Source organism: Elephas maximus, chromosome 23, assembly GCF_024166365.1.
Source record: "Elephas maximus indicus isolate mEleMax1 chromosome 23, mEleMax1 primary haplotype, whole genome shotgun sequence".
Taxonomy (NCBI): domain Eukaryota; kingdom Metazoa; phylum Chordata; class Mammalia; order Proboscidea; family Elephantidae; genus Elephas; species Elephas maximus.
In genome coordinates, this window is record NC_064841.1 from 65015001 (window position 1) to 65036407 (window position 21407).

General features: G+C 37.5%; 1 protein-coding gene across 7 annotated transcripts in view; it reads left to right on the plus strand.

The window, feature by feature from the left end:
- PCCA (propionyl-CoA carboxylase subunit alpha) overlaps nucleotides 1-21407 on the plus strand; it is a 534561-nt gene that overhangs the window by 232428 nt on the left and 280726 nt on the right. For all 7 annotated transcript variants that reach the window (XM_049867227.1, XM_049867229.1, XM_049867228.1 and 4 more), the window contains 3 exons: nucleotides 10110-10188; nucleotides 16638-16740; nucleotides 20546-20640. In XM_049867227.1, coding sequence (XP_049723184.1) covers nucleotides 10110-10188; nucleotides 16638-16740; nucleotides 20546-20640 — 277 coding nt within the window. The remainder of the gene's footprint in view (nucleotides 1-10109; nucleotides 10189-16637; nucleotides 16741-20545; nucleotides 20641-21407) is intronic.

Consider the following 21407-nt stretch of genomic DNA (forward strand, 5'->3'; position numbering starts at 1 on the left):
CAGGGTTTCTCTGTTGAGTTCCCTATCAGGGCAGCCATTGGTTGTGGCCAGGTACCATCTAGCTCTTCTGGTCTCAGGCTGATGTAGTCTCTGGTTTATGTGATCCTTTTTGTCTCTTAGACTCATAATTATTTTGTGCCTTTGGTGTTCTTCATTCTTCCTTGTCCAGGTGGGTTGAGACCAATTGATACATCTTAGATGGCCACTTGTTAGCATTTAAGACCCCAGACGCCACTCTCCAAAGTGGGATGCAGAATGTTTTCTTGATAGATTTTATTATGGCAATTGATTTAGATGTCCCCTGAAACCATGTATTTTCTGTCTACTATTAATTTTGAGTTTTATTTCCTTTTCTTATTTTGGAACTTCATATAAATATTAAAAACTATATAGAGCTTTATATACATTACATAACACCTTGTACAGTACTTTATATAGTGTTTAAAGCTGTAAATGTCTTTCTAAGCACTACTCTATTTGTATCCCCTAATTGTTTTTGACTATTTATTATTATTGTGATTTAAGGGAAAGTTTACAAATCAAGTCAGTCTCTCATACAAAAACTTACACACACCTTTCTATGTACTCCCAGCTGCTCTCCCGCTGATGAGACAGCACACTTCTCCTTTCCACCCTGTATTCCCGTGTCCATTCAACCAGCTCCTGCCCCCCTCTGCCTTCTCATCTCGCCTCCAGACAGGAGTTGCCCACATAGTCTCATGTGTCTCTTTGAGCCAAGAAGCTCACTCCTCACCAGTATCATTTTCTACCTTGCAGTCTAGTCCAATCCCTGTCTGAAGAGTTGGCTTTGGGAATGGTTCCAGTCATGGGCTAACAAAGGGTCTGGAGACCATGATCTCCGGGGTCCCTTTAGTCTCAGCCAGACCATTCTGTCTGGTCTTTTTACGAGAATTTGAGGTCTGCATCCTGCTGTTTTCCGGCTCCATCAGGGATTCTCTGTTGTGTTTCCTGTCTGGGCAGTCATCCGTGGTAGCATCATCTAGTTCTTCTGGTCTCAAGCTGACGTAGACTCTTGATTTATGTGGCCCTTTCTGTGTCTTGGGCTTCCAGTTGCCTTGTGTCTTTGATGTTCTTCATTCTCCTTTGCTCCAGCTGGGTTGAGACCAGTTGATGCATCTTAGATGGCTTCTTGCTAGCGTTTTGAAGACCTCTGACGCCACTCACCAAAGTGGATGCATCTCCTAAATTTTTATATGTTTGTTCTTATTATCACTTAGTTTCAACTATTTTCTTTAGACCTGTAGTTTATTTAGAAGTGTGTTATTTAATTTCCTAGTATTTTTGGATTTTCCAGATATCTTTTTCTAAATTAATTTCTATTTTAATTCTGTTGAGGTCAGAGGACAATTCTCTGTATAATTTCAGTATCTTTAAACATACTGAGACTTTTTTTTTTTCCAACGGCACAGCATCTGGTCTGTCATGCTTGATGTTCCTTGTGCACTTAATAACAGTTTGTATTCTGCTGTGGCTGGGTGGAGTACCATACAAATGTTACTTAAATCTAGTTGGCCAGTAGTGTTTTTTTAAGTTTTACATTATCCTTACTGATGCTTTCTTACTCTATTAATTACTAAGAGAGGGGTATTAAAATTTCCAATTTTAATTGCGAATTGCTTTTCTCTCCTTTTAGTTCTTTCAGTTTTTGCTTCAGATACTTGCAGCGTTTTTTGTTATGTGCATACACGTATAGGATTGTCATGTCTTCTTGATTATCGTCTTTGTCTTTATGCAATATCTCTTCATCCCCGTTAATAATTCAGGTTCTGTATTGTGGTTGATTCTCATGTAGCCAGTTCAGATTTCCTATGATTGCTGTTTGCATAGAATACTACTTTCCTAAGGCCACCATAACAAACTACCACAAAGTGGGTGAGTTCACACAACAGACATTTATTTTCTCACGGATCGGGAGGCTAGAAGTCTAAAACCAAGGTTTTGATAGAGCCATCCTGCCTCCGAAGCCTTTTGAGGAGGAGATTTCCTTGTTTTGTATGGCTTCTGTTGGGCCAGGCATTCCATGGCTCCTGGCAGCATAACTCTTATGTCTGTCGCCATCTTCAGATGACCTCCTTCTCTGTGGCTTCATCTCTGTGTCTCTTCTCTTCTTCCAAGGACACCAGTCATATTGGATAAGGGCATTTTATTCCAGTGTGACCTCATTTTTTTTTTTTAATTTTATTGTGCTTTAGGTGAAAGTTTATAGTGCAAATTAGTTTCTGATTCAAAAATTTATACACAAATTGTTTTGTGACATTGGTTGCAATTCCCGCAGTGTATCAGCACTCTACCCCTTTCCCTTTACATCCCAGGTTTCCCATGTCCATTCATTCACTTTTCCTAACCGTTCTGCCTTCTTGTCTTTGCTTTTGAACAGGTGTTACCCATTTGGTCTCTCATATACTTCATTGAGCTAAGAAGTAGGTTCATCATGTGTTAATGTTTGTGTTATAGGCCTGTCTAATCTTTGGCTGAAAGGTAGACATTGGGAGTGGCTTCAGTTCTGAGTTAATAGGGTGTCTCAGAGGTTCCTCCAGTCTCTGTCAGACCAGTCAGTCTGGTCTTTTTTTATGGATTTGAATTTTGTTCTACATTTTTCTCCCACTCTGTCTGGTACGACCTATTTTAACTTAACTCATTACATCTGCAGTGACCCTCTTTCCAAATGAGTTCACATTCTCAGGTTTTGGGAAGGACATGTTCTTGGGGGACACAATCTAAAGCTGTACACAGATATGAAAGCTACTATAATAGGTTTAAATATGAAAACACAGAATAATAGCAAAAGGATGGGAAAAGATATGTTATCTTTTTCCATCCTTTTGCTATTATTCTGTGTTTTCATATTTAAAGTAGGTTTTTTGTAGACAGCATTGCTACTATTTTTGCTTAAACAGTCATTCATATTTTAAAAGGTGAGAACATTTTTTTGTATTTATATACATACAGTGTTGTTTTTTTCCCCCCCTTTGTCTTGATCCAAATTTCCATCTGTTGTAATTTCCCTTTCAGATTTCTTTTCTTTAACATTCCTTTTTGTTCATGTCTGCTGGTGGTAAATTCTCTCAGATCTTGTTTTCCTGAAAGGGTCTATTTCACCTTTACTTGTGAAGTATATTTTCAGCAATATAGGTAGAATTCTACTCTGACAGTTTTTTCTTTTAGTACCTTAAAATGTCCTTCCATTGTTTCCTGGCATACATAGTTTTAAATTTGGATTCACTATTCTTTTTCTATGTCATATTTTCTTTTAATCCTCTCCTGTGAATATTTCCAGATTCCTTTTGGTTATTTTTAATATTTTCTATTTATCCCCTTACATTCATTTTTTCCTTTAAATTCTTGTTTTTTATCTATAGTTTTTTGTAATAGCTGTCTTAAGGTCCTGCATTTCTGGGTTTGTTTCTATTGACTAATTTTTCTTCTGGTTATTGGTCACAATTTTCCTTTACATGTCTCTTCATTTGCTTGGATTCTAGATACTGTGAATGTTATATTGTTGGTGTTTAGAATTTTTATTTTCCTTTAAAAGGTGTTGTAGTTAATTTTCTTTGACAGTTAAGTAAATTGATGTTCAAGTCGTTAACTTCTAGGCTTATTTTTTTTTAAGGTTTCTTAGGGCAGGTCCAGAATAGCCCTCTGTGGTATTTTGATGTTAGACCATCTCTCTCTGCCCTCCGTGCTTCCTATCTTAGGATTCATAGATTCTGCTTCTTTTTATACCCATGTTGCTTTTTAAGTATATTGTAAAGCCATTAGGGGTTTACTTAAGAGAGTGATGTGATCTTCTTTATATTTTCAAAGATTTCACTGACCACTGTGTGGTTAGATGGGGGCAACACTAGAGGAGGGGTAGTTTAGTTAGGAGGTCATTCCCTGGTGGCACAGTTGTTAAGAATTCAGCTGCTAACCAAAAGGTCGGCAATTCAGATCTACCACTTGCTCCTTGGAAACTCTATGGGACAGTTCTACTCTGTCCTGGAGTGTCACCATGAGTCGGAATTCACTGAACGGCAACGGGTTTGGTTTGTTTTGGTTATCAAAAGATGACAGTTGTTTTGATAAATGTTGTGATAATAATGGAAATAAAGAAAAGTAGATTGGAGACTTTTCTGTAAGGAATTTATAAGATTTGCATATTACTCCTAGATATATACTCCAGGCAACCTCTTAATACGGTTTTAGGCAACATGTACAAAAATATTCATAGTAACTTTTATGTGTAAAAAGAACTGGAATAGTGAATTCACAGTAAAATGATAATGCAGTAGTATGCTTATACCATGAAATATATTACAGTGGCAAAAATAAATGACCTACTGCTATTCAAATTATTAATTAATGTTTATTTAGTAACCTGTTATTGTGCACGCTATTCTCCAGGCACTGTTTCAACCACTAAAAAAACAATAGTAAAGAGAGGCAAAGATCTCTGTCTTCATTTTTTTTTTAAACCTCATTTTGCAGCCACCAGCGCAGAAATTGATATAAGCAAGGATCATTAATATTTGTAACTTACACAGGTGAAATGTTGCCTGGGTTAGGGCATTCGTAGCTTTAAAGTGTCAGTCTACAGGTTATTTGCTAACTACAAAGGGAAAATGGCATGTTTTCTGTGGAGAACTTCAATGAACAGCACCTTAATCCAGTAAACAAATGTAACTTCATCAGTAATGGGACCAATGGGCTTTTTTCATTTTTTTGCTTTCTGATGGGCTATAAAAATGAGGATACATCAGCTATGTATTTTTTCTTTTTTAACGTTTAACCTGAATGTGATAATGAGTAAGCAATCAGGTAAATTCCAATTGTGGTATATTCTATAAAATAACTGCTCTGGGTTCTTAAAAATAAACAAAACCTCTAAATTTCAACCCCCTCCCCCAGAAAATACAAGTGAATTATTTTACATTAAATGAGACATAAGCAATATGACAAATACAACATACAATCTTTGATTTCCCTGTAGTCCTAATGCACAATTTTAATTCTGGGAATATCCTTTCTGGGTTTCTTGTTTTCTCATCTGGCTCTGTTCTGCCCAATAGAGGGCTATCCTACTCCCTGAAATATCTTCCATTTCTTTTTTATTTCAAATCTTGCCATTAGGAAATGAAGGCCTTGCAATTAAGTATAGTTTCCCAACTGTTTTAAGAGGAAGGCAAAATTCACCCATCTCTTTTATCCCTTAGAGATTTCTGATTGTTGTGTTAGGTGCCGCCGAGTCGGTTCCGACTCATAGTGACCCTATGCACAACAGAACAAAACACTACCCGGTTCTGCACCATCCTTACAGCTCATTGTTGCAGCCACTGTGTCAGTCCACCTTGTTGAGATTTCTGATTCAAAAAACCAGAAACAAACCCAGTGCCGTCGAGTCATTTCCGACTCATAGCAGCACTGAATCAGGACATTTCCCAAGAAAAATTTCATTTTTCTCTCATTGTCTTTTTACTTTTCTACCTCCAAAAAACCAAAAACCAAAAACCAAACCCATTGCCGTCGAGTTGATTTCGACTCATAGCGACCCCATAGGACAGAGTAGAGCTGTCCCATAGAGTTTCCAAGGAGCGCCTGGCACATTCAAACTGCTGGTCCTTTGGTTACCCGTAGCACTTAACCACTATGCCACCAGGGTTTCCTTTCTACCTCCATCAGTCATTATATTGAAGTTTAATTCAAGAAACTGTAGATGAAAAAACTGTGAAATTCTTTGTGACTGTTGTATCACTGAGATGTTGTTTAATCAGCCTTTCAGTTTCCATGTTATACTACCATGTGTAAGGGGCAGGTTTTGCTTGAAAGGTGAGGTTATTTATTATGTCAATCAACATGTTTCTGTCTGCTGGTCACAAAAGATAGTTTCTTCTGACTTGAAATCCAGGACTATACAGGAAAGCTCTAGGAATCTTCCTTGCTTCCTTTATCTTCCATATCCAAATGAGTCCTGCTGACTGTACCCTAAAAGAAACTTCAAATTTTTGTCTTTCTCTCTTGGCATCAACCCAGCCCAAGTTATGGTTCTCTCTCACCTGGACCACTGCAAAGATGACTGTCCTGTCATGTTTCCTTTTAATTCTATCCTGTGAATTTTCCTAATCAATCTCTCTGCATCCATCTTTGCCCTTTTAGTCTACTCATTGCATAGCAACCAAAATGATCTTCCCTTTCCTGTATAACACTTTCCAACTTGTTCTTGCCAAGAATAGTACTCCTCTTTGATTTTCAGAGAGGTAGCTCTATCTTGTCATTCATGTCTCAGTTTAAATATCAGCTGTCTCAGAGAAGCCTTTTTAAGAAGAGTTTATCTAAAATAGCCTTCGGTCACTCTGTATCAGACCCTGCTTTTTTATTTTTATTATAGACTTATCACTACATTATATATATATATATACACACACACACAGCCGTACGTATACATGTGTGTATACACACACTCACATGCTCCTGTCTGTTTATATGTATTTCCCAACTAGAGAATAAACTCCACAAGAACAGGGAATTTTCTGAATTATTCATCTTTGTATCCCATGGAGTCAGAGCAGTGTTTGGCACATAGTATATATTCAGTGAATGTTTTTGAACTGATGAATGACAGTTTCGTGCTAGAGTTAGAAAGAATTGCTGTTGTTTTATGATGGAAAGTAAGATACACTGATTGCTGGAAAGGGAGGGATTTATTCCTTTACGGAAAGGCAAAGAAAGGCAATCAGAGAAGATATATTGTCCTGAAGTTAAACTTGCTCTGTGAAAAGTACATTGTTGTTGTTAGTTGTGAAAAATATGGAAAAGTAGATATAGAAACGTTTTAGTACTTTGATAAACTAATTTTCTGTATTTTCTTATTTTACTTAATTGACTTATATTTAATAGAGTTCTTTTTGGAAACATTTGTTTCTCTTTAATTGTGCAGAAGGGAAATAAGGAATGGAGACCTTCTCCATGTTGGAGGTGAAACATTAGTAGGAGAGTTGCCATTACCTCTGGGTTGGGGAGGTTGAAGTAAGGGAGCAGCAGTAGACATTCAATGAGAGGACCATAAAAATGAGGAAAACCTGGGAATGGAGGTACGACCTAATTTTTTGTTTTTAAACAATCTCTTCATACCAGGAGATTTCCTTCCTTTCAAGACCTTTAAGAATTTTGTATTTTGTTATAACAAGAGACGTTGGTCTGTTTCATGCATATGTCAGCTGAAGAATATAAAATTAAACAAATGCAGTAGCAACAAAAGTTGAACACAGCTTAAGTCTTTCAATGGATAAGAAATGTGAAAGAACAGCAGTGAAAGTTTCATGTCCAGTCTAGGTAACGTGAAGGGGTATTAATAGCTATCAACTAGTTGATCATTTCTGATTTTGCCAGAAATTCCGACTTTTGACTGAATTTGTTTTTACTTCTTTTTACCCCATGAGGTACCCTAATTAGAGTGGCAGAGACACAATAAAAGAGAAAGTAGAGACAAGGATTCGAGACTGGCTGTTTGATATTATTTAAAATCGTGTGTGGGAATATTTTTTCCCCTCATCTTTAAATGGCTAGCTCCTCATTTCTCTATGACCTGGTGATAGCATAAAAAGTTGTGTAGAAGACTTTACGTTTAGATTATTTCCAAATATAGCTCAAAAATTAGATTAAGAATCAGTGACCAAAATGCCCCATGCCCCCACCCCTTCCTTTTACATTTGACTTATTAGATTTTCGTCAGGGGATCTTGCTTCTTGGGTTACATGTATTCACAGATCTAATGCTGTATTGCCTCGTATTTTGGGTACCATATTGTTGTTGCCTTATTATATATTGCCCCTTTCTCTAATGATTTTTCACTTTTTATGAACTTGTAATAATTTCCCGTTGACAAATTATTTTATGCGTTTTGTTTTGTCAGCTTGTTCCTTGTAAGCTATTTACCAGTGTTAATTTTGAACCTGACAAATGTCAGTATAGTCCAGGGCGCATAGTAAATGACTGGTGAGAGTGTAATGGAACCAGAAAAACTAAATAAAAGCTTTCTAACCCTCAGGCAGAACTGACTATCGTAGACTTAGAGGATGTGGCTGTCACATCTCTTGTGGTTTTGATGGTGAATTGATAACATGGTTTTTGAGGCATATGAATCCATGCGTTTAAAACAGACCTGAAATTGTTGTAAAAAAGGTTTCTTTGGCATGACAGGTTCTAATTTTTAGAAAGTGCCTCTTTATTGCTCAAACCAAAAACCGAACCAAACACACTGCCATCAAGTTGATTCCGACTCATAGCGACCCTATAGGACAGAGTAGAACTGCCCCATAGAGTTCCCAAGAGCGCCTGGCGGATTTGAACTGCCGACCTCTTGATTAGCAGTCGTAGCACTTAACCACTATGCTACCAGGGTTTCCCTTTATTGCTCAAGAGCAGGCTAATTCTTTACTGGTTTCAATCTGGATCTCTTTACATGACATTCATCATGGGGATGCTGCATTGACTGAGACAAATACTAGTCTTGTAGTCTTGCCAATTTCATGGAGGACCCGTGGCATGCAAAATCTTCCATACTTGTCCTCAGTCTATGTTTTTACCTCTGTTTCCCCTTCCCAGCCTCCTCTATACTTCAACTGAATTGTATCAGTTATTTTTTAAGCTTGTCCGATGTGTTTTCGACTGTCTTGTTTCCTCTATTCTTCCTGAAACGTTAAAATTGTGCTGATCTTTCATCCTCCCCCCCCTTCATGGCCCTGTTTAAATGGTCCTTTCTTCAAAGATGTTTTTCTAATCCTTTTCTCTCTGCCATATTATGATCTTTTTCTCCTCTGAATTCCCCATTGATACAATTATTTGGGTACTTTCCTTTCCCTTCTTAATTATAAGGCTCCCAATGTAAGAACAGTATGTTATTGTCTCATTTTACTTAGCATTGTTTTTAATAGCCAAGAAAGTGAAAACTTACCCACGTAAACATAACTATCATCAAAATGGCCAATGCTCATTAGAATTTTTTAATTGAATCAGTTATGAAACACTTAGGAAGCAAGTAACATTTTAAATAAGTTGAAGTTGAGAGTGATGTTTTGTGGTGTAGGGGTGGAAAGGTCGGTGACATGTGGCCCTTCCTTCCCCCTTTCCCTAAGGGTTCTACAGCTGGAGGTCACTCCCGTTGGAGCCGCAGAGGTCACCAGGGGTCCTTCACGGCCTCACTGGCCTCTTCTTTCTCTAGAGAAGATCATAAACAGATGGTTTCAGACATATGAAGATCTTCCCCTTATTTTCAAAAAACCTCAAAGAGAGGAGAACTGGCCCTTTTCTTGATAAATCACTATAGATGACTTCTGTCAGAAATTTTACTTGATAATAACTGATCTAAATACTTAATGCTTAACTGAAGCCAGTTTTGTTATCTCTTCTAAAGCTTGCTGATACTCTCCTTTGGGGCCGTATCTTATGTTTCCACAACAGCCCCTGGCTTCGGCATTCAGTCTGGATTGTGAAGATCGAGTAGTACCTGCTCAGTCGACGTCAATGACCCACTGAGCCCCTGCCCCAGCCCATAGCATTATAGCCATGGTTTGACTTTTCACAACACCGTCATGTCAGTTCTTGCTGATAAAAGCAGTAGGGGTTCCCTGTGACTTTTCAGGTGAAAATACCTTAAATACCTATAAATCACTACTTTTGAAAAAGGGAATTTAATTTGTTATGCATGCAAACATCAGTTTTGGGAAGTCATATGTGTATGTGTGCATGTGTTTTCCCTTGGTGCTGTACGTGTTTTCTTGTATATTCGGTTAGTCAATGCTATATCTACTTCAGTTTTTGGAATCTATTGTTAAATAATTTATGTTTTGTTAGCTTTTATTTTATCAATGGAGAAAATGTCATTGTGTTTGCTGATACAAATAGCCTTGTTCTCTCAAACAGATTGCGTTCTCTTATTTTTTAAAATATATATAAGATCATTATACTGGTGTCATTTTCCTAACTCTAAAGAAAGGAATTTTTTAATAAATTAGTTATTGTCTTCTGCGTTATTGAACATGTGGTCAGTTGTCATGTTCATACATCCACATGATCAAAGTCTGAACTTCTGTCTAATTCTTCCCTGCTGTTAGGCTACCCTGTCATGATCAAGGCCTCAGCAGGTGGTGGTGGGAAAGGCATGCGGATCGCTTGGGATGATGAAGAGACCAGGTGAGATGCTGTCCGAAATATATTCTTGATGTAAATTACAGTGACCAGAGTTCTCTTAAACTGACAAGTAAACAGGTACCATAATGGAGTAATTATGATAACCATATGATTTTTATTCTTTTTTTTTAATGATAAATTTTTATTTATTGAAAGACAATCCAGTTGAGAAATAGATAATGGTTAGCTTTTATGGCACATGATTATGGTTAAGCTCCACTAGCTCATGTTTCTGATTTATGCTCTCTGCGAATTCTGAAGTATTATATTTATGCAGCAGTGGTAGAAATGATGGAATTGCTTTTCTTTTTTTTTTTGGTCTATCCTTGTGATAAAGCAAAGTAACATCAGGAACATTTAGTTGGAGTCATTTTCTACCATGTGAGTATGTAATATTCTATTTGTTAAGAAGTCAAGTCCAAGTCTAGGAAACTTAGACTGATACACAAAACATAACTATGTAAGGTTAGTGTTGTACCTGGCTTACACCTATCTTCCTGTTGAAATTGTCCATCGTTTATGGCTTGTCCCAGCACAAAATCCTGAGCAATGGAATGCCAGCTAATGGAATAGTATGGTAGCAGCACCGTTTGCTTGTGCACACTGTTCAAGAGGCCACAGATTTATCTGTAGTGTTATTAAACATCAAATCAGGTAGCTTAGCTGCGGTAGGTGTAGTCTGGGGGGTCATGGTGTGCCCAAACTTTTGGTAGTGACCCATGGGTGAAGATGGCATAGAAGAGGCAATGGAAATTGTATCTTGCGATGACGACGATAATAAGCTTGTATGTTCAATTTGATCTTGATCCTCAGGAAAACATTTTTTCCTAGGATGTCCCATGACTGTCTTTCCAACAGGTCATTCTTGTTCAGAAATATTGTCTCTAGTATCTGAAACATCCCACATGGCAAGAAAAGAATCAGAACATGAGCCTTCTTCTGCTTCCTGGACATGTGGTGTAGATGAGAAAGTGTGGTGATGAGCAGTAGCAGCAAGGAACATCTCACTACAGATAATACAGCCCTGGAGCTCTGGAGCCACAGCGTCTATAGTTGGCAATTCCCATGTGTGCTTTTCAGAAATAATGCCAACGTTTACCAACAAAGCAATAACTACTACTGCTCACAAAATAAAAAAACAACTACCAAATTTACACACAGAAATTTGCCAACAGGCTGGATTGGACTCAGTTCTTCCTTTAGTACTTTATAAAATAGCAGGAGACAATACATGGCAAACAGTTTTGACATATTATTTATTATATTCTATAACCAAGTAAGCCTGAGCATTTGAGAAGCCTAAAGTTCCCTTCGTCGTATTATACTGTGCAGCTCACAGATTAAAGCAATGATGGTGGTAAATGGTCTGACAACTGTATATTGCAGTACACCCAGTTTGCTTCTAAATAGCAATACTTCGCTCATAGGCCATGGTGGACTGCAACATGAAGGAGGGAAATGTTTCTGTTAAGGCTCAGAAACCCTATTCTAGTTGGAGGGAATAAACTGAACAAAATCAAAGTAAATTATGTACTGTTGTGAAAGGTGGTAAGTACTTTATAGAAAAATAAAGGCGGAAAGAGGCCTGGGGAATTTTGGAGGGCATTCTCATTCTAAACAGGATCGTCAGAGTAAGTCTCACTGAGAAGGTGACCTGTGAGGAGGAAATGAAAGTGCAGGGAGATGGGGATGCAGACAAGGGGACAGCAAGTAAGTGCATAAACCTGACACAGGACCATTTCTTGAGTGATCCAGAACCAGCAGGGTAGCTAGGTGGTGGCGGGAGAGCAGATTATGTAGGGTCTTCAGGCCATTCTTGGCAAGGAGGCCTGGAGGTGCAGTTGTTAAGCACTTGGCTGCTGCTAACTGAAAGGTCGGAGGTTCAAACCCACCAGCAGCTCCTTGGGAGAAAGATGTGGCAGTCTGCTTCCAGAAAGATTACAGCCTTGGAAACCCTATTGGGCAGTTCTGCTCTGTTCTGTAGAGTCGCCTTGAGTTGGAATTGAGTCTACGGCAGTGGGTTTGGTTTGGTGGGTTAGGCCATTGTTGGTGAGATGGGGAGCTATTGGAGGATTTTGAGTAGAGAAGTGACAGTCATGTGACCTAAATTCCTAACATTGTTTTTATTTTTTAAGTGTAAAAAATTCCAAACATACAAAAAAGTAGAAGGATACAATGAACTTCTATATATATGTGTCATCCAGATTAAACAGTTATCAAAATTTTATGATTTAGGTTTTAAAAGGATCACTTTGGTTGCCGTGTTGGTAATAAGATGAAGAGGGACAGAGGTGGAATCAGGGAAACATAACAGCGGGTTATTGCAATATTCTGTGCAAGAACCGATGGTGGCTTTCATTAGGTATAGTGGTGGAGGTGATGAGAAACGGTTCAATTCTGAAAGTAGAGGCAGCAGGATTTGCCGAATGAATAGAGTCTGAGAGTACCTGAGGATAACTTGCTGGCAGTGTTTACATTATTTTGTTTTTTTGCTCTCATTCTGTGTTTGATCTTAATGTTGAATTTATTATGAATTAAATGCATATACTACAACGAGTTTACTTGAAAATTCTTCGGGAAATGCTGAGAGGTTAAGGTCAGACGAAGGGCATTATCTTTAAAGTTGAAGAATGCTGACTTGGTCCCAGTTTTAGCCTCTCTCTGGCACTGGTGACCACTACATTTTGTGAATGAATGTATAGCTGAATGTAACAAACGATGTTCTTTCTTGTGATAGTGTGGGTTCACCTTCATAAACACAGAGCTCTGGTTAACTATGTGAAAAGTTCGAGTTGGGCTGTCAGGTTGCTATGTGTGGGTGGAATTGAGCATAATAGGAGGGAGGATACTTCTGTTTTTACCTCACAATCCCTACTATTTGACTTTTGTATATCTAAGTTCAGGTGTTGGGACTGCTTCTTGGGCTTAATTTCTAACACCTTTGTGCAGATGGACCTCTCCATGGGTGGGTTGGGTGTCCTTTCAGCACAGTGGCTTCAGATTCCAGGGCTCCAAAGGCAAGTGTTTCAAATCCAAGGTAGAAGTTGTATCACTTTAATGACCCGGCCTCAGAAGCCATGCTGGTTCACCTCCGCCGTATCCTACTGATTATCAGTGAGCACAAATACTGCCTAGATTCAAGGGAAGGGGACATAGATGCCACTTCTTCATGAGGGAGTGGCAGAATTCTTAGAAGAGCACATGGCATTACTCTTCTCAGGATCTCAGATTTCTGTTCAGTCATTTCTCCAGAGCTGTTGTTGGTAACATTCTTTCGTGGTAGGGATTACTCGTCAGTAAGATTGGCTGTACTGCTGTTGACCTATGGATTTTAATCTAGAGTTTAGTATTTTTGGAAGTCACTCTACCCATTGATCTATTGAGTAAAATTTGGTTAAATAAATTAATCTTTTCCTGGCTGCACTAAGAACTTGCTGTGCTAAAAATTGGGCACAATGGGGAAATCCCACCTTCATTGCTAACTGTGTGTTAAAAGATCAGCATGAATCCATTTCCCCCCTGGAAACGGATGCAGTCCTCACTTTCTCACTTCTCCACCCTAGTAGCCAGCAGCTCCAAGCAGCACACTCTTATATCCAGCCACCCAAGGCTAGGTTGGTGGGGTACTGGCCACAAGTTTTTTGGAGGGGGAGGTCCACACAAGAATGTTGTTGCATTCATCGTCTAAAAGAACGTTTCAAGATCTATCCTGAAGTATACAGCACTGTCAGTGATAGGATAATATCCATATGCCTACAAGGAAGACCAATTAATGGCCATTATTCAAATTTATGTACTTACCACTAAGGCCAAAGATGAAGAAATTGAATTACCAACTTTTGCAGTCCAGAGTTGATCGAACATGCAATCAGGATGCATTGATAATAACTGATGATTGGAATACGAAAGTTGGAAACAAAGCTACGTCCAAGTTCAAGACCTTTAATTGACTTCATTGCATAGTTATGCACGCATGATTAATTGAAACCCTTCCTGAGGTTAGTTTACCAGGTGTGGTCTGTGTAGCACCCACTCTTTTGCAAGTGTTGCACATGATGGTTTCAGGCATCAGAGATACCTAGATTGTGGGAAATTCCAAGGGCTGTCTCTCAGGAACCAAAGACAAAGGACAAATGGAGTTCTTGTTTTCACAGGTACACTGATTCAAAATAGGTTCTTCTAACAAGTAAAAATACGCACACAACTGATTCTCCACCTAAAAAATTATTCCCCTAACTTGATAAGTAAACATCTCTGAAACTTGGTTGAGACTGACAAAGGTCGGACACTCTTTGATTTAATGATACATTTTAAAATGTTGCTCTGTGTCCCCTGTTTATTTGGAACAATGAGAGCTCCTTTTCTCCCTTCTTCCTGGGGCAAAAGAGTTTGTTGGATAATCCACAAAATTTTAGTTCATTGGATACAAAGGAAAACTTGGTAGCCACCAGTTGCTTTATTCTTTTATCTTAAAGAATGTCTGCCTCTTGTAACATCTTCCCTAAGCTTTTTCAGGGAAGCCCTGGTGACAGAGTGGTTAATATCCAGGCTGCTAACCAGAAGGTTGGCAGTTTGAATCCACTAGCTGCTCCTTGGAATCACTATGGGGGCAGTTCTACTCTGAGCTATAGGGTTGCTATGAGCCAGATCGACTCAGTGGCAATGGGTTTAGTTTTTATGCGTTTAGCATCTATGACTTCAGGACATGTGATGAACTTTTAAATCAGTAGTATTTGTTGGTGTTTGTTGTTGCCATATAATAAATTGGGGTGAGAATCATGAAGGTTATTGAAAGTGGACTCATAGAGTCTCATAATAATCTCTGTCTTTCCTTTTTCTATCCAAATTTAAATGAGATCTTATGGCATGAATAGATAAAGTATCAAATCTCCTTTTTCCAGTTGCCTCACCACATTTTATGGGTTGTGAAGGCAGTTTCTGTCCCGTTTTGTATTCTGAGCCCCTAACTGTACACCAGGCACATAGTTGGATGATCACTAAATATTTGTTGAATGAATGTATAAATGTAACAAACGATGCTGTTCTTAATACAATTTTCCATGAGTTTCAAAACATACGTGTGATGCTATCAAACTTGATAATTATTTTGGTGGTTTTGCTTATTCACTTTTGGTGTTCTTGGTTTAAATGCAAATGAAAGCTCTCAATTATTGCAGCAGAGATAAAATATAAAGGGCTACGTGTTTACTTTGGGAAATATATTCTTTCTAATAAAAAGGTGGTTATATGGCTGTTTAAAACAGCGATCCTTGTGCTTCTAGTTTCCTTGAAGTTTGTAACCTCCTAAGATCTAAATTCCATTCCCATAAATCAGGAATGTAATTAAGGACTAAGAAAACCTAATACCTTTTCCCCAAGAGTCTGAGAAATTGGACATTTTTGCAATATGTTTTGAAATTTTTCTCCTAGTTAGTGCTTATTTGCAATGTTGTATGTTTCAAGCATAAAACAAACACATCAGATGGTTATTTCTAATGTTAATATATGGACTGTTTGCATAATAAAAGGGTTGGAAGATTTTGGTTTTGTTGCTGTGTATTAAATACAGGTATTTAATCTGCAGATTAGGCAACTATTATATGTAAAAGCAGTTATATTTTATATTCTGACTATATCAGTGAATAGAAAATAATACTCAATTTTATATAAGCATGTCTGAGTTCTTAATGGACTGATGGAATAAATGCATTTCACAACATGAATTTAGTCAGCGTATATTAATAATTAAATTATTGTTTAGCAATTAAATATATGTATAAAGTGGTAATTAAATCTTTATTATCAAAAATTGTACTTTTCTCTCTTATTATTAATTTTGAACAATTTTAAAGGAGAAAAAAATCTGTGTGGGTGTATGAGAGAATTATATTCTTAAAGGTGTAATTTTAAATATAAGGAAATGTTCTTGAAAATCCTCCTTTTGTATGTTCAAGTCTTAATGAGTACATTTGCTATAGTTCTGCTCCAGTTGTGCAGTTGGCTAGGCCTTTGCATTTTTGTTGGCATCTTCTGAATTCTGAGTAACACAGATATATGCATTTTAACATTTTTTATTAGTAGAATTAATTTTATAGTTGAATATTAATTTTATTTACTAATTATAATAACTAATTATTAATAGTAATGTAAAGGTTGAAGAAATAGAACTAGTTTTATATACTTTGGTTGACTAAAAAATATCTCATACTTGTCATTCCTGTTTTATAAGGAAAACCTAGGTTCAGGGAAGTTAAATGACTCACACAAGGCCACAGAGCAGTTGAGGAGTTGCGGTTGAACCAAGATTAATTTAATTATGTGTACGTTGAGTGGATTTTTGTCTGCTTTGTTCAGAAGTAAGCCAAAATAAATATTTAATTGGTCTATTTTGCTGAAGAGTATACTTGCTTTGTTAGTCTGACTGTTCCTTTTTTTGTTTGTTTTTGTTTTAGGGATGGCTTTAGATTATCATCTCAGGAAGCTGCTTCTAGTTTTGGTGATGATAGACTACTAATAGAAAAATTTATCGATAACCCTCGTCATATAGAAATCCAGGTACATTTTCAAATGCTTTCTAATGGTTATTATGCCTTTAAAGTGATATCATGTATTCCTATTGGCAGCACATCCTTTCCTCCATTGAGAATGATTATGAATTGTATATTTGAATAAGTATGACATAAGGAATGTTTATAAATTGATTTCTTACCTTTATCATCTGGTATGGCTTTTGTTAAAGTGCTAGGATGTTGGTCTGGATGGGGAATGATAAAAAAGCTAAGCTCTAAAATGGAACAGTCCAAAGATGTCTGACTAGGCTAAATGTATTCTGTTTAGAAATGTGTTCAGACCCTTCCAGCGTTCTGATTGACTGGACTCAGTTTAGCTCACCAAATGTTTAAGTGCCTTCCTGTGACAGTCATTCTGCTAGGAGCTGGCTGTATAGAGATGAGTGAAACACTCTTAATCTACTTAAGCCCATAGCAAAACAGAGTGGGCTAACTGGGTGTTTCTTTTGCTCCATATAGTGTCCACTGGGACAGTAGTCATACTGGGGCCTGACTGATTTGGAATGTGCAAGGTGGCTCTTGCATTTTAGGTGCCTTGGAGGGATGGCTTGAAGACTGGACTCGAATGAGGCACTGAGGCAATTGGGCCTCTCCTTCTCTCTGTAAAGACTTGGGACATCTCTACATGGCTTCTCCATGTAGCATTTCTAGAATGGTAGTCTTACGTAGCCAGTCAGAGTTCCCACAAAATGTGATTTTGAACCTGTCTTGCCTTTTAGGCTCAGAACTGGCACAGAATCTCTTCTCTTGCATTTTGCAAGTTATTGGGTCAGCCTCGGTTCGTTGCCAGATGGAATTATACAAGGGTATAATTACCAGAATTTGTGTTGCATGGGAGGCCATCTTTGGATATTAGTTACCACAGCCCACTCTCTAGTCCTCAATAGTCATGTCTTTACACACATAAAATATACCCAACCTGATACCAAGACCAGGATTTCTACTTCTAACTTGGTTTATATGTGGATGAGACTTCTTGTGTAGGGTCCCTCAGGAACAGTTATTTTGGAGCAAAGAGCTCCAAATTTAGACATAATCTGACACCCACTCGCCCAACATATAGTTGTGAGAAAACAACAGAGACATTGCAACAAATACCTTTATTCAACAATGTAGAAAAAAGGAGACAGATAATCACCACTTGCTGGGTGCTGTTGAGTAGATTTTCGACTCATAGCGACCCACTGTGACAGAAGAGAACTGCCCCATAGGCTGTAATCTTTATGGGAACAGATCGCCAGGTCTTTTCTCCTGCAGAGCTGGTGGGTGGGTTCGAACTGCTGACCTTTTGGTTAGCAGCCGAATACTTAACCACTGTACCACCAGAGATCCTTAGAGCCATCACTAGCTCTTACCAATTCTGAAATCCAGCAACTCAAGCAGAGAGATTCCTTAGGAGGTTATTGTGGAAATTCTGTTAAGAGATAATGGCAACTTGACCAGAGTGATAGTGGCAGAGGTGGTGAGATGTGGTTGGATTCTAGGTATTTTATGACAGTAGACAATATTTTCTACCTTGGATTTAATTTGTAAAAAAAAAAAATCAAAGACGACTTTAGGGATTTTGGCCTGAGTAATCAAAAGAAGGAAAACCTGGTCGCTTAGTGGTTAAGAGCTCAGGCTGCAAACCAAAAGGTCGGCAGTTAAATCCACCAGGCATTCCTTGGAAGCTCTGTGGGGCAGTTCTACTCTCCTATAGGGTCACTAAGAGTCGGAATCCACTTGATGGCAACGGGTTTGGTTTTTTTTTTTTAATCAGAAGAATGTGGTCAGCATTTACTGAGATGAGAAAGACTGTGGGAGGTACATATTTTGGGGAGGAGATCAGGGTTATGATGTTGGACAAATCACAATGGAGATGCCCATTAGACATTTAAGTGTAGGTTCTGAGTAGGCAGTTGGATATTTAGGTCTGTAAAGTAGGGGAGATATTTGGGCTGCCTTTCATTTAAGATCGTAGAGACAGAATTAATGTTCCCCTTCTTTATATTCCCCATTTATCACTTGTTCACACTACCAGAAGATCATTTATGTTTTTTTATCTTTAGCTATCTGACTTTTCTAATAGATCATGATGTCCTTGAGTACAGAGAGTAAGTCTTAATTCATTTTCCTGTCCTTATCAACCAGGTCAGTGTCTTTCATATTACTAGTACTTCATAAATGTTTATTGAATTATTTTATATAATTTTATGTATCTATCAGCTTTTTAATTTTTTAAAGTTAGCCATGGCATGTAGTCTAGTGGTATTTTTTAAAATTTAGGTGAAAGTGTCTTTCAGTAGCTCTAAGGAGGGAATATAGGTACAAGTTTTCCATATCTGACCTATATTCAGAGGGTTTTAAGTTTACTTATTTTCCTTTAATTATTTATGTTAAGTAATTGGTGTACCTGATAAAGGTGTTGTTATAGGTTGAATTGTGTCCCCCCAAAATATGTGTTGTAATACTAACTTTTATACCTACAGATATAATCCCATTTGGGAATAGAGTTGTATATCCGTGATAACACCGATTATTTTTTCCACCAACTGTCGTGTACTGTGTACCTTTTGACGTGCTGAAATTGTACACTGACAATGTGAATGGTACCACTTTGTTTGGCTTAAACCAGAGGTTTTCAGCTATAGCACTGCTGTTGGTTGTTTTATGGCGGAATCCAGGGATGTATCATGTCTTGTATCATGTGAGATGGTTTATTTCAATGAAGCTGTTTTCAGTAAGCAATGTATGTTGGAGATTTTTCCATATTAAATATGTGTATATTTGTAAAGGGCTATATTAAAACTTAAAAAAAAAAAATACATGATGTATTTAAGAATTTAACTTCTCTTACAAGTACTTTTTATTTACACTTTTTCTGGTTCCTTGGCCCCTTCATTTGTCAGAATCATTTTTATTGAGTGCCTAGTAAATGTGCAGAACTATAAAAAATGAACTGGAAGAATAAACATAATTTAGAGAAAAATAAACTGTTGGTTCTGTAGATGTCTAATATTTTACTAAAAAAATAATTTGTTGTTTATATGAAATTCAGATTTAACTGAGTGCCCTGTATTTTACTGGCAACTCTAGTCCATTTTCCATACATACAAATTGGAAAAGTCCTAATTTGTTGTACATTAACCTCTGACCTTTTACTGATTCCCTGTAACTTAAAGCCAGTAAAAACATTCGTATATAATTAGCAACATAATTTTGGATATAAATGCATACTACATCATTTCCTGGTCAACAAATATTTAATATAAACTGTTGCTGTCGAGTCAGTTCAGACGCATTGACCCTACAGGACAGTGTAGAACTGCCTCATAGAGTTTCCAAGGAGTAGCTGATAGATTCAAACTGCCAACCTTTTGGTTAGTAGCCAGGCTCTTAACTACCTTTCCACCAGGGCTCCAACATTTAATATGGTTAACAACAATTTTTTTTTTATGACAACATTGTGGTACCTTTCCTAAGCACCATTGATCGGCATACAGAATGTATGTCCCCTTAATGACACGTATTTTGCAAAATTTGTACAATTGATTCTAATATTTTTGAAACATAACAAGAGAATTTTTAATTGAAACCCTTTTTACAAAAAAAATTTTTTTTTGAGTTTTGAGGTTTTAAATATAAAGTTTTCCTCTATTAACATCGACCCCCAAAAAATGTTTTGAGAGGTACATATGCTCTGTGGGGTTTGACTATTAAAAATTAAAAGGTGTTACATGGAGAAGTGGCAACTGGGGACATACTCTGTGGGGTATGGTCATCTGTATTTTGAAATGGTATTACCCTTTCAGGTTTTAGGTGATAAACATGGAAATGCCTTGTGGCTTAATGAAAGAGAGTGCTCAATTCAGAGAAGAAATCAAAAGGTGGTAGAGGAAGCACCCAGGTAAGAGTCTCTCCCAGTGAACATTTATAATGGCCTTTATATTTCTTATATGTGTTTTTCACTTACTGGCTAAAATTGCTTTAATATTCATGGTGGCGGTGTTGTTAGGTGCCTTCGAGTTGGTTCCGACTCACAGTGACACTATTCATGGTGGAGTCTATGAATGTACATTTTTCTAATTAAGAATTTTCCGCTTGGATCTTTCTCAGGACTTTATTGACTAAGGCGTAAATTTTATCAGTTGGGGGACTTTGGGTTGTTAATAATAGAAAACCTTATCTTAACATGTTTAAATGACACTTTTTTTAAAATGACGTAAGAATTCTTGAGTCATGCTCACAGCTCAAAGGTTTGGTCAATTTATTTGTTCAACAGTCTCATAAAAAACCCATGGTTTATCCATCTTTCTGCACTGCCTGCCATCTGGTGTTCTAGCCAAACTCAAGATGGTCAGCAGACCAGAACATTGTATCCCAACAAACAACATTTTGTTGGAAGAAGAGAGGTTTCCTTCCAATGCATTTCTGTTTTTGTCTGTGAAGAGAGCCTTTTGCAGAAGCCTCCCAGCAGATTCCCCTTGTACCTCATTGGCTGCAATTGTATTCCATGCCTATTCCAAACTAGTTCATAGAAATGAGAATAAAACTACTGTGACTGACTTGGGTTAGTCGTTCCGGTTTGGTAAATTTTTTTTTTTTTTTTTTAACTAGAGCATTTCGTGAACAGGGGCTAGCGAGCTAAAGGTCTTGCAAAATAAAAAGGTGACA